The sequence below is a fragment of the Montipora foliosa genome, chromosome 9, assembly GCF_036669935.1.
Source record: "Montipora foliosa isolate CH-2021 chromosome 9, ASM3666993v2, whole genome shotgun sequence".
NCBI classification, from domain to species: Eukaryota; Metazoa; Cnidaria; class Anthozoa; order Scleractinia; family Acroporidae; genus Montipora; species Montipora foliosa.
In genome coordinates, this window is record NC_090877.1 from 12,810,852 (window position 1) to 12,824,877 (window position 14,026).

At 40.3% G+C, this 14,026-nt stretch overlaps 1 protein-coding gene across 3 annotated transcripts; it reads left to right on the top strand.

The window, feature by feature from the left end:
• Positions 1–13,822, top strand: LOC137970891 (acid-sensing ion channel 4-A-like). 3 transcript variants are annotated; one of them, XM_068817530.1, is made up of 8 exons: positions 5–266; positions 2,395–2,601; positions 3,091–3,332; positions 4,850–5,000; positions 7,979–8,041; positions 8,404–8,560; positions 9,200–9,291; positions 11,545–13,822. In XM_068817530.1, the coding sequence occupies exons 1-8, from the start codon at positions 131–133 to the stop codon at positions 11,655–11,657; spliced, it is 1,161 nt and encodes a 386-aa protein (XP_068673631.1). In that variant the 5' UTR covers positions 5–130; the 3' UTR covers positions 11,658–13,822. The 3 variants fall into 3 exon arrangements, with proteins under 3 accessions (XP_068673630.1, XP_068673631.1, XP_068673629.1); XM_068817528.1 differs by having other exon boundaries at positions 6–266; positions 2,395–3,332; XM_068817529.1 differs by lacking the exons at positions 8,404–8,560; positions 9,200–9,291 and having other exon boundaries at positions 1–266; positions 2,395–3,332.
• Positions 13,823–14,026: the final 204 nt, after the last annotated feature.

The window sequence follows — 14,026 nt, forward strand, 5'->3', positions numbered from 1 at the left end:
AGGACAGGAAGAATGAAACGTGACCAGAATTGGAAATTTCCCCCAGTCTTTTTCGGCTGCAAGCACAGCCTGCCTTATTTATATCGAAGTGTGTTCGTATGTTTTTTGCAGTTGGGCACCTGCAGCAAATATGACCGACGACAAACGAGAAAGAACTGTCAGTTTTATACAGTCAGTGGCCGGTTATACAAATGAGAAACCAGCAGATCTTTCACCGGGGAACGAGCAAAGTTTATCGTCTAGTCATAAAGACAATCCAAACGAAGGTGGGATGTAACTAGTAAGCCAAGGGGTATCAATAACAAACATGATATACTGTACTGATCAATTACTCAACGTTCAATAACGTTTTAGTTTGGTCAAAGGGAGTAGAGGTTCCTAAAACCCCATTTAGTGTAGAGTGTTATCTTTGCATTAGTTTGCAAATTATGGAAATATAAGATATAAGGAAATATATTTGATGTCTCCTTCAGGTGGAGAAACCGTAACTTTCTCTCAATGCCAGCAGTGCTGTGCGAATAGTTAATTATCAACTACATGAAACAGTTTAATTTTGATCAGATTATTTGATACATTGCAGTGTCAAGTGATAAGCATGTTCTTTTAATGCTGATGGAAACCGGCGGTACAGATAAAAAAGTAAATATTGTTATACTGATGGTCATCAGTTCTCGCTGACGAAGCCGGAACGATATCGACGGATACAAGCAAATAAATTAAAATGTTAAAATCGGAACCAAGAGGCTCGCATAAAAGGCAAATCTGAAAGCAGCCCAGTCCAAAACTACTAAATGGTAAGTTAAACCCGGCTTTAACTCTTTCGTTTCGGTGTGACACCAAAACTAGTGTTCAACAGACTTCCTCGGTATAGCCTTTCCAACCGACTGATGTCCAGTTTGTGACGACCCCCAAAACACATTACCTTCCTGACCAATTTGCCCACTGATTACGTGCGGACTTTGCAGCACCCGACTAAATCCACTCAAGAGCAAGAAAATGAAATCAAGAAGCTTATAAGAACCAATACCGGCTGAAAGAAAAGCTCTAGCAATAGCGTCATCATCGAACGGTTTGCTGTCAATTTCCGGCGCTACTTAAGATGGTAAGAACTTTATCGATTTTATTTCGGTAAACGCACCCACAAGAAAATATTTTAAAAAACAGGACTTTTATAACTGTTTTTGCGGTGCATGAAGCATCTAACTAGTGGTTGTATATATAAATTTAAGTTTTTCCTTGTGAAAATCATTAAGGTGTGCACGTATGTACTGTACATTGTAAAAACAAATATAAATCGGCTACTTTGGCTTTATGTTTTATTCCGGAATCTGATATTTCCGAAACAAACTTTGAACAGAAGGAATAGTTTCGCTTTTTTGTAAACCGCTTTGTGTCATTTTATTTTCGCATATTTCGCGTTGTCAGCCCTAGCGCTCCTTAACACCTACGAGCTCATTGTATTCCTTTGTATAATTTTGCTTTTGCGCCTTCGCCTCGTTATATATGCAGATCAGCTAGTTTTTTTGTCACCTGCTTAGTATAAAGTTAGCATTTTTTAGTTTTAGGGCGGTTCTGTTTTGGCATTTTCGTTCGGCCAGAATGTTTGGGTTTCTAAACAGAAGACAGAAGTTAAAGGGTTTTTTTTTGGCATTTCGTTCGGCCAAACTTGATAAATGAATTTTTTCGAGAAATAACTTTTCGGTGGAAGTCAGAAAAATCTTTACCAAATTGGTGAAGATAGATCCGCTTGGAGTAGGTGTACTCATCAGCTGACTCGTCAAGCTTATGACCACATGAACGTGCATAGAAGCGATATTTAACCACCAACTCGAAATTCACGCACCCGTAAAATTCTGTGACCTCTGTTTTTGCAAAAATACGTTTATCGCCTGTAATCCAGATAGTTTGGTTTCATTTTGAGTCAACACAGTAGATCTCTACCAATAGCACCCTTTTTTTGGTCCATCGTTTCCTTGCCTGTTTCAAACCCGCCAGTTAAACACTAGACAAAAGCCACCATATTTTGCGCATACAACTGCAAGCGTATGCTCAGTGTATGCTATGCCGCATCTCGAATCCCTTTTCTTTAGCTTTCGTTGCAGTCAACATTTGAATTATTTGTTTCAAAAAAATTCCATGCACTTCTGGCCCCAGTTGTTCTAGGGGTGGATAGCACTATGCACCGGATAAATCATTATCCACTGGATAGTGATTAATCCAGTGGATAGCGCTACGACTGGGGCCTGGGCAGAACCTTTTGAAGTCACGCAATGCTGGTGGAAAGTCTCGCAGCGTGATTAAAGTCCCTCCATTTAATATTACCCAGCGTGTCATTGAAGTTCACTCTTTTGCTCGCGACTAGTCGATAATTCTTTAGTTTTCTTTCTTTTGCAGAGAATGGATTTGGTATGCCAACAGAAACTTCTTCCATCGGCGCTCATTTTGAGCACGATCATGGCGTATGTGAGGCCAACGAGAAGATCCCAACCTGGAAAGACTTTTCTAATTATGTCACCCTACATGGTTTTCACTACATCTTTGAAGGGAGGAGACTCTCCTTGGCACGTGTTACATGGCTTCTTCTTTTAATAATCTTTACAGGTTACGTCGTTTATTCTCTGTGCTGTAGTATCATAAAATACTTTGACTACCCCATCGCTACGGTCTTGCGCATTGAGTACCCTGTAGATAACATGCCCTTTCCGGCTGTCACTTTGTGTCCGTTGACAACGATAACAAACTCCAAGGCCTCCATGAAAGATGATCATCCATCGTTTAACAAGCTAGGGCTCAATATTGACGCCTGTAAGGCTACAGCGGCTGTCAGGGCGGGAAGGCCGTGTGGCGAAGCGTTGTTGTGCTGTTGCGCCAACATTGTTACCAGTATAAGAGGGGTCGTAGACAACTGTACGGAAGAGTACAGAAACGAACTCACCGAAGCATTAAAAGCTAGCGATTTTTCATTCAACAACCGAGACTTTTTTAGGGCGTTTGGACCTAACATGAATAAAATGATCATACCAAGGACTTGTGAATTTGGATCTTTGGACAAAAGGTGCTCACACAACGACTTCGTACCAGTTTTTACAGATGACGGAATATGCTACTCATTCAACTCAGAACCTGGCGAAAAGGTGTTAAGCGTTTCCTATGGGGACATTACAGGTGGTTTGGTTTTAATGCTTGATCTTAGGGTCGATGACCATTTGTATGGTCTCATATCCGACGGAGTTAGGATTCTTGTGCATAATCAAGGAGAATACGTCAATCCTTGGAACGGCGTCCTGGTAGCTCCTGGAACGCATGCGCAGATCAGTGTTACAAGAAATGTGGTAAGTGACTTTGAACTTAATAGCTCAATCTCGACCCCAGAGCTCTTCTCTTGACATAGAGCTTCCCAGAGCCTTGGGTCGATTCGAGGCTCTGGTGACAAGAATATCTAATGTCTGCAAGGCACAAGGTAACTTACAGCTCTCACAGATGTGTTAGGGACTTACTTTGTAGCTTACCTTGTATCTTGAATTTCTTGGCCTAACTCCTACTGGCGTTCTAGAATTGTATTTCCATAACTAACTTGTCGGTGAAATGTTTCAGTTTTTTTTTTCAAGTTATTTACCTTAGGTGTGCTTTTACTTTTGTTGTGTTACGTTATTGTGTTGGTCTTGTCTCGCCGCCATGATTAGCTTCGTAGCTATTTGCGGGACAAGCTAATAATTGTAAACATTGTTTTATCGAAAATAATTGTTGTTGTTCGATTTAGTATCGCGTTTACGACAGGCTGCTACTACTTGTAATAAAAAGCGTGACAATTCTCTTAAAGCGGTTTTCAGTTGAGTGTCGTAAAACAAATACCAGAGTAATCACTTCGACCAATCACAGCATGTGCAAATAGTGCAATGAACCAATCCAATTTCGCAGCAATTCCGTGTAACTTTCCGCTAAAAGCGCGGGAAAAATAGCGCGAGTAAGTCGCGATTGGTTTTGGTTTTCCTTCTCACTGGTTGATAAACTGACGCGAGATTCTTAAACCAATCACTAAGTGTAGCAATCGCAATTGCGTAATTATTTTCGACCGTCGTTGCTCTATCCTAACATGACTGTTCCTTCCGATATCTTGAGATTACAAACAATAAATGACTTAACATCACACGGGTTTCTTCCATTTTTGGCAAAATGCAAATTTCAGTCTGGCTTTCCGTTTGCCGTAGCGCGATCAGTGCTTATTATAATCTCTGTAAGATCTGTAATGTCACATGAGATTTCAGTGGACATAATATATATATGGAACGGCATTGGTGTCAAAATCATGATTAAGGTCGCATTTTGTTGTACTGATCTTGCATTTTACGCAATGCTTTTGCATTTAACGTTGCATCAGTTGCATTTTCATGATGTGTTGTGAATTGATAGTAAGACATTTTTTTTTATGATGGTGCCATAGTTCAACTACGAATCGGTTCCTAAGAGCATACCAAGAAGACTACTAAAATATTACAATGACGTCAATTTTGCTGACTAATCAGAAACATGTATAAATAGTGGTTAAACCTTGTAATACCGAAGGGAGGCGAATGTTCTTAGTTTTGGTGGCTGCTATTTTCCTCGGCGCTGTTCAACTAGTTTACATTCGATTCCTCATCCATATGTTGTGCTTCTAATTTTTTCTTTGTTTAAAAATTTTCAAACCAGTTCGATTTTGATTTTTCTTTGTCTAATATTTATCATCAATTCGGAACCTGGAACAAAGGCAAATAAAAATTGATCTTGTTTTAAAAACCTTGAGCCAGGAAAAAAATTGAGCCGCAACACATTTGATAATTCTTTTTTTTTTTCAATTCTCTTTTTAAAGTACCGCAACAAGATGGCGCCTTACGAGACAAACTGTGATGACTCCAAACGGCTGGCAAGTTTTCAAACCTACACATCTGAGGGCTGCTTTTATGAATGTATATCAAATATGACGTTTGAGGCGTGCAAATGTAGGGCAATCGGTGTATCAGGTAAGAGTTTACTGGTAAGAAGATTTAATATAACACTGTTACAAACCTCTTAGGCCGGTGATTTAAACAAAGTGTAGCTTAAATGTAGATCGCTTTAGAGATGAGTTTCTCGGGGTGGATAAGATCTTTTCGTTGTCCCTTATCAAAAGCCTCATACACTCCAGGGATACGCTTTGTGTGATGTCTAAAAACGCTTGTGGTGCCTAAGGCCATACAATCAAAAAACAGCAGAAAAAAGCAAGGTGATTTTATCGGGTGCTTACATCTAGATACGTTTCATAAAGTTATTTTTTTTAAATCAGATCCCTCCGTTTGATTTCCGTTTGTGAATGCCGATGAAAGCTGAGACACTTTCCCATGGTGCCTCGGGAAACTATAAATGCACACGAGCAAGCTTTCATTGACAAGTTCTGACTTAACAAATTTTATTTGCTGGGGCGTAAAGAAGAACTTGTCAATTTTTTCCTTGACAAGTGCATTCGTTCTAAAGCTAGCATGCTAGCTTTTGAACAAGTGCACTTGTCAAGGGAAAAATTGACACATTGCAGAACTTGCTCGTCTGTACGAGTCGACAAGGAAAACTTGTCAAGAAAATTGAGAAATTACGGGCGCACAGCGGTCTTGTTCTTGTGATGGCTCACTGTAATGGTGTAATGGCGCCCCGTGGTTTATTTTTGTCGTCCGCTGTGTAATTGTATTGCTGGCTACAGTGAAAACTTGTCAAAGAAAACTTGTTAATTCGTTCACACCAGCAAATAAGACTTGCAAAGGCAAAACTCGTCAAAGAAAACTTGTCGTTCATACACATGAGCATATGAACAATGTCAATGACACTTGTCAAGGAGAAATTGCTTGTGTGTAACCGGCTTAACGCAATGTAATCAGCTTGGTCTATGGTTTATGGAGTATTAGTTAGTTGTCTTGGCAGGAGCACCCAATTTTTGCGGGTCGCGCGTCGCGTGTCGTGTGTAAATCTCGCGGGTACATCATGATTGAAAGGGGAACGAGAATACCAAATTTAGGTCTTTCGATTAACAAGCTTGGAAAATCTAGGATTAGCTTCTTATACAAAGCAAAGTAAAAACACAAACGGTCTTTCTACAGCTAAATTAGGGAGTTAACACTACGTTATGGGACTAAAGAATTGATCGATCAATGAGAAAAACAATCTAGGTGCACGTGCGATGTGGAAAACTTAGTTTTGAATTCATTTTACCCGTGACATTCTGCCACCGTGACAACAATTCATTCATTTTCGTGATGGTGTTTAACACTGGTTAGAGCAACTCGACCCAAGTATACACAACATGCATTCACATGACCTGAGGCGACATCGACTTACTAGATCAAAAGTAAATACTAGCTTAATATGGTTGAGTAATATGGTTACAGTGTAAGCAGATTACACCACAAGGAGAGGTATAAAATTGTCTCCTGGGAACCAAAGTTAATCTCAGCTATTATGGGCATATTTTCCCGCGCCTTCTAATCCAGTTACATAATTTTTTTAAAAAACATTCATTGGTTCAACGTGCTGTGTGCACTTAATAATACAGTTGGTGAAAAATGTAACTTACTTTACCGTTTACATTTGCTCTTGATGATTGCGACTGCGAGCGTTTGTAGGATATGGGTTGGCTAGCTCTAGCTGGATGAAGACCTAGCAATTTCGCTTGCCCTAGAAATTTGTCTTCTTGGAAACACCAGACGGGATCATACGGCATATAAGCTCATACCTGGTATTTGTAAGTGCTACTATGATCTTCAGATTTTGAAAGTGTGTTTGCTTTGCACATGACTTGAGAAATGTTGAGCTATATTTTTTATCCAACGCATATTTGTTTCGAGTGTAAGTTTTGGATTTCACGGTCCGCCATAACTCACATTCAATAATGACCGATTGGACTGTAAGGGACAGTTTGTCGTCCCGCGCTCCCCACCGTACCCCCCTTGTTGGGGATCAAGTGATCTCAATGCCATGAGCTCGTCGCTTCGTTTGCGTTGAACGTTTGTGCGTTGAAGACTTGTTTGTTTGTTTGCCTTTTGACCTGTTTCATGGCTATCGATGTTGAGCATAGGATGAAAGATGCCCCAAAGTTTTTAATGGCTTGTTTGTATCTGTAGCTTTATCTGTAATTCAGTTTTTTTTCGAATCGCAAGCCTTTGTTATTTTTTAGTTTCAGCTGTACTGTCCGCAACGACGAGTAACAGATTAAATTTTCTGTGTCAAATATTTGCCTGTGGTTTTGTTTTACATCGACTTCAGATCAAAGGAAAAGTGACGGCCTTTTACTCACTTTTACGGATACCGCGGCTATTTTGAAATCCATTGTTTTAAATAGCTATTATGGGATTTTTAGGGGGCAAATGCATACTAATTTGGCCCCTTAGATCCCGAAATAGCTATTTGAAACAATGGATTTTAAAATACCCGCCGTATCCGTAAAATGCTTTATAAAGCTTATTATTTAGGCAAAATATGAGTTGCCGAAACTCCCGTGCTGCATATTCATTCAGCCGGGTACACACGCATTGCAATCGCCCATTTCCGAGTTGCTACATGCCTCAGTTTCAAAGCGAGTCCTAGTGCACAACCATTCAAATGGAAATGAGTTGTGTATTCTTTTGCAAATCAAACTTATTTTCCCTTTCAATAGTTGAGCACCAAGACTCACCTCCAAACTGAGACACACAGTAACTCGGAAATGGCCCATCTAGTGAGTCTTTGACGTCACTTCACCTCGATCCAGCTCTCTCAAGATTTTAAAAAGGAAAATTCCGGTAAAAATAAACAGGTGTCTTTTTGCAATCATGGAGTAAAACTTGGGTCACTCAGTGCTTAGAATAACTTGATTTTGGTCATGGTAGCACTTTACTGGATCAATTCAAACGCGACTAGAAATGCATGCTCAATAAACGATATAATGGAATGAACTATGTTTTCTTTCGTGGTTGATCTTAGTTGTTTGTATTATCAGGCAATTCCGATGATCGAGTTTGTTTCCGACAAGACGATGAGTGTGTTTACCAAGTTATAACTGGTAAGGTATTCATGGAGTAAATTACAATCTCGCTTGACCTTTCAGTTATCGTTAAAATATATTACTTCAAAAAGTCAATTGGAGATCAACAATATTTGTATAGTTTCGTTAGCAATCGGTACATTGGAGGGCTTTTGTGTTTCTTAATGTGTAAGTATTGACAAAAAGCTTGAACCCCCCCCCCCTCCCCCTTAAAACTCGGTATGGATTCCACCTTTGTCTGAAAATTAAATTTATGCCTTATCCTTTGCGTTACCAGGAATTCTATATGCGAGCTGAATCTGAATCTGAATGTTTGGAGTTCAACCTAGCTGAACATATTATCATTGTAAACGAACACCATGCAATTTTCATTGTTTCAGATTTGTTCGACGGTGTCCTTGATAACACGTGTGTCTGTCCTATGGCTTGTGATGTTGTCAGCTATGAGACCACGGTTTCAACCGCCTCTTTTCCCAACCCTTCCATGATAAAAATCTTGAGAAACAGTGGATACAACAAAACAAAAGATTACTTCAGGTACGTTACCGCTGACCGGTCGGCTCAGAAGGAAGAGCATCGGACTACACTCACAGGAGATTTTGAATTCGATCCCAGGCGGGCAAACCCTCAGGTTCTTCAAAGAGGGGAAGACAATTCAGATCTACAAATGGTTATACTTTACATTCGTCTGGGATAGGGACGAAGCGAGAGAGCAAAATAAAGATAAACTTTCGGTTGTTCCTTAGTCGTTCGGGACGACAGCACTGAATTCAATAAGATGTTAAAGAGTAACCGAAATCTATTGGTTGCCACTGTGTTTAACCCACAGCTTAGTACTAACTTACCTCTGAATAATCGTGTGAACACGTGAATCACACAAGTTTTTGAGCAAGTTGCTTCTCCTAAACTGCGCGGAAAAGTGATTCCAATGCATTACATGTCACGAAAACATGTCGTGCAAACAAAGTCTGATACAGAATTTGCAGCAGTGCAATAAGTGAGGACTGGTGTTTGCACTAATAATTGCAATCTGTTAAAAAATATCCCGTGATGCCGTGAAAAACGGCCCTTCCAAGCAAAATCGGCCGTCAAAACTTGCCCGGAGACTTGCGAACGAGAGTGCGCCATTCATTCTTTTTGTTTTGGTTTATTTATTGTTTTTTTTTCGCTGTTCAGGGAAAATTTGGTTTATCTTCAAATTGGCTACAAGTCCTTCAGCTACAATCACCATCGACAAAAGGCGCAGTACGACAGTGGGGCTTTACTTGGTGAGTGTAGTAACATTACGTGGCAGCGGGAAAAAAACTCTGTCCATCGCTAGCGAAAGGTACCCAAGGGACGCTAAAGGAGATGCGAGACCAACCCTCGCGATCTCGACGCTTACGCGCGGCTGACGTGTACATCTCGCGATTGCCAAGCTTGCTCGTATGCTGAACATTTACTGATCAAGGAACTCATATAAGGCTGGATTAATCTTAAAAGTATGCGAAATTAAGATAGTCGTACGTGGTAAACTTTTTTTCAGTTTTAGTCGAGTTAACGACTAAAAGTGCACCTAAACTCAAATATTTTTAGTCTACAATATCGATCTCCCCACCGAAAGCAAACACGTTTAACGATTCTTACCTCAAAATTTGGGTGATGTAAAGGCTGATCCAAAGATTACTTGCCATTGGTTTGCAACCCTGACCCCAAACAATAGCTAAAACAATAGAAAGAATGACATATCATTGTTTCCTGCAAGGATTGCGAACCGTTTGCGAGTAATCTTTGGATCAGCTGCTACACTATCTGCCAGGCAAGATATGTGCAAGGATATCAAAACTAGCAGTAATTTGGACCCACGACCGAGCTGTGAGAGGCATGGGGCCATTCTTGATTTTACGTAACAAGCTGCTTTGCAGTTCATTATTTCTTTGAAAATAGGAATGTGAAGCAGTTTGTGAGGTAAAATTGAGAATAGACCCATACCTCTCACATCATGGTCGTGGGTCTTTTCGAATTCGTCCATTGCCAAGCATCTTACAGTCACCTCTCTTACTGGTACTTTACACCACCATCATCAATAGGGACTTTCAAAAATACCATAATAGTCTTTGTTTGTCCTCCAATATTTTGCATAAGGATTGTTTTTATTTTCTCTTGGGACCGTTGTAAGTCTCAAGAGAAACTGGAAACAACGCTTATGCAAATTTTTGGAGCGCAAACAAAGAGTATTATGGTATTTTTGAAAGTGACCTGTGGATGATTTGCCACATTTAATCGTGTGACTTGGTCGAGCCCGCTGACAAGTGGGACACTTTTTGAAGTAAATGGGTGAAGCATCCGACCAGGTGTTCGGAGGTCGTTGGATTGGGGGTCGTGTCGTACCTCATTGAACGGGCTTCAGGATTGGCCAAAAGAACAATAGAACGAACAAAGATAACAATGGATTTAGCACAGAAAACAATAAGAAGTACGACACTATACAGCCAATGAAATATGATGTTCAACAAGAGGTACGTCCCTACCCTGGGTAGGATTGACTGTTGTTTCCTTTTCAGTTGTCTCCGTTAGCAAGAAACTATACTAAAGCATTTCATAGTGCTCACGGCTACATTATTCTATCACTACCAACAGTTGCTTCAGTTGTTATCGTTCACTTTCTCGTTTTCTTCCCGGGAGGCCACTATTCTTTCAAGGTGCACCGACAATAATTATTTCCTAGGCATTTCAATCTCTGTCAGCCATTTGCCTTCTAGATTGCTTTAATTTTTCTGCGATTGCGCTGATGACACGGAAGTTCTTCATTTGTGGACTTGGCATATTTTGGCGTTGCTCACATACTCACCCATGAAGTAGATTCGCATTCTTACACAGTGCAAATCAATTGGACGGCAATTTTCAGAAATTCACTTGGACTGCAAGAACAGATGATTCACAGCTTGCAACGTTCAAATAGAAAGCTACAACAACTATAGTGGATTGTGACAAAAATTCAGTCAAATTATTTTTCAGTTTTACGTCTTGTGCAACAACAGTTCTCTACGTAACCAAAAAATCGGCAAGTACACAAGACAGGTCACAGGCCTAGGTCACAAGTCACAGGTCATTGTTTTACCAGTACAGAAAGAGTCTTAAACATTCATTAAAGCTAACCTTAGGGCAATGTTGGCATTGATAAAAGGTTAGGGTACTTTCTGTATCGGTAAAACAATGACCTGTGACTTGTGATCTGTGTTTTGTACCTGCCCAACAGAAAAGGTTACACGCTGTCTGGTTTGCAACCAATCTCTAGAGACACAGATAAGAATCCTGCAATGTACAGTTGCTGGTGGACGACCGAACGTTCGTCCACTAATATGGCGACGATGACGAAACGTGAAAACCATCTATAGCGCGACCTGTTAGTGCTGAGGCGAATCGACTATTGTTTCAAGGGCGAAATGACCCGATTCCCAAGAATGCGTTTTCGATTGCTTCGATCCTCTTGTTCTGTTCTTTTCACTACGCCTTATTACTGCTTATTGCTTGTTTTGCAGGTGAAATTGGTGGTAACCTGGGTCTGTTTCTTGGCTGTAGCATTTTGACTATTTGTGAATTCGTACACTTTATCATCTACATTTGCTACATTCGCCACAAGAAGAAGATGTAATTTCGTAAGACAGTCGTGGAAGCAAAGATATTGCAAAACGGGTAGGGTGGGATGGGTGGGAAAGAAAGAGGACCGCGGGCTCGTCGTTCGTCGCTGTTGTGGGTTACCATTTATAAAGAAACTGCTTAGCCCATATTGTATACTCGTCTTCTTAGAGATGGTTTGTTCATTCAAGTAACCAATTTGTATTGAAATAAATAAATGTATATGTCGGTCAAATCCGGACTCAGGTTGAATCCGTTTACATACGCAGATTGAACCTGAGAACGGCTTTTACTGGCAACATATACACTCGAAGGGCGGGTTATAGAGGACGGAAAGAGTGAAGCTTACAATTTTCTGGACAATTGCAGCAATTAGGGAGTTAAAGGAAAGACGATGGCTACGGCTACGGCTACGGCAACGCCTCAAAGCAAGAATATTATTGGTCAAGAAAGGAAAAGTACTCGTGCTGCACGTGCATCACGGATTTCACAAGTAACTGTCAACTTTATTGTCAATTTTCACTTGTGAATTTGTGCGGTCTGGAATCCTTATGCGATATAAGGCGAGATTGCTGTCATAATTTTGTTAGCGAACGGGACTTTGGGCGTGATGCCCAACGCGTTTTCCAAGCAGAAAGGTCTGTAATGAGTCCCTTGTTCGGGATGAAACGAGCTTCGTTAGACTAACCACCAACAATGTGTTTTCACAAGTTACTGTCAACTCTTTGTCTGCCGTACTCCACAAAACAACAACGTGAAATCACCTAATTTTAGGTTTTGACGACAACGTGAACAAATAACAATGAACTATTCATTTTCAGTTTTTACTTTAAAACTGTTCGTATCCACCCAGTCACAGGATTGTTCTCCCGTATTGTACAAGGTGAACAAGACGGAACAATCGCGAAACACGTGAGATAGCGTTAAGTTATATTTTGGAGTGACCTTATCGTTGCCGTAGCCGTCGTCTTTGCTTAATTTAAACTCGCTATTGTCCAGATAAGGGCGAGGGTCACTTTCCTTTTTACGTCAATGATTTTTTATATAATAACCCAAGTTATTCACGGATTTTGATTGGTTCTTGCCTGTGATCTATTAGAGGACAGACGCACGATTGACGTCACCATCAGCTTTTATGTGAATAAAGTTTAATTCTTTATTATATAAAACAAATAGATTCCATGTTGCCGTGGGTCTGTTCAGTAATAGATCACAGAAGACGTCAAAATGTGGTAAGAACATCAGTGACACACTCGGCTATCGCCTCGTGTGCCACTTTTTTGTTCTTACCACATTTTGACGTAATCCGTGATCTATTACTGAACAGACGCACGGCAACATGGAATCTATTTGTTAAATATTGCTGGTCATTTGAGTGAGCCGATTCAGACGAGTTTTACAGTGAGTGCTAGTGCAATGTGCTTTGCTGCTTGATTCGATATTGAAACAATGAAACTAACCTAATTCATTTCAGAAATGTAAAATCCTGATTGGTAACATCACGCTGAAAGTTACAAGATTATCGCTTAAAACTGAAATGGCGTTCTCCTGCACGTATCTCTTACAGCCTGGTTGCTAAGCCAGCATAAATTAATAAAGGCGCGAAACCGATAAAATATGTGCATACATTAAAAGAAATGTACAAATTTGAAGTGCTGGTTAAAGACGAAATGTAGAAGTGATCCTCCTGCACTTTAACTGGACAATGTAGGCAATAGTCTCTTTAAAACACCTAAAAAATTCAGGCGGCTTTAACGGGATGCTATAATCCATGACTTTTGCGAGGTTTTTCTTGAGCGCAGCCAGGAGCCCATCTGGAGCGTGCAACTTGCATACAGCGTCTGTGAAACGGCGTTTTCACAAGTAGGTTTATTTTTAGACTAGCCCTTCCCGCGAATTAGGTCAAAAAAGAAAGGCAGTTCCGGTTCGGTGACCCTATGACGTCAGCTTAATTTCTTGTAATTGGTCATCGGGCTCCTGTTGGAGTCTCATTCGCGGGAAATTCAATCTAAAAATAAATCGGTCTGTGAAAACGCCGTTACACGAACACAGTAGAGTTGTAGGCTCCGGGTCATGGGTTCCTGGCGCAGCCACATAATCTCAGCACGCCTTACCAATGTAGAAAATTAACTATAAGAAATTCGCAATTTTAAGAAATAAAAGGAACATCTTTGTGACAAATCATAGGCCTTTTTCGATATATTAAAATTCAGCTTAAAAGTGAGGCTCTGAGAACAAAGACAAAGGAAAGTGGATGATATGGAAATATTTTTCACATTCATTCCAACTTGTTTCTATTGTTTTTGTCCTCACTTCCTCGCTATCAAGCTGGATGTTTGATATTTGGAAAATGCGGTGAGACTCAATGGATTAAAGTTGATTAAA

Excerpts from the sequence above, each read along its gene's own strand:
- LOC137970891 (XM_068817528.1), top strand. The coding sequence starts at position 131 with ATGACCGACGACAAACGAGAAAGAACTGTCAGTTTTATACAGTCAGTG. Across the intron at positions 8,042-8,403 it reads TGTTTACCAAGTTATAACTG|ATTTGTTCGACGGTGTCCTT; the intron begins GTAAGGTATTCA and ends TCATTGTTTCAG. Across the intron at positions 8,561-9,199 it reads AAAACAAAAGATTACTTCAG|GGAAAATTTGGTTTATCTTC; the intron begins GTACGTTACCGC and ends TTCGCTGTTCAG.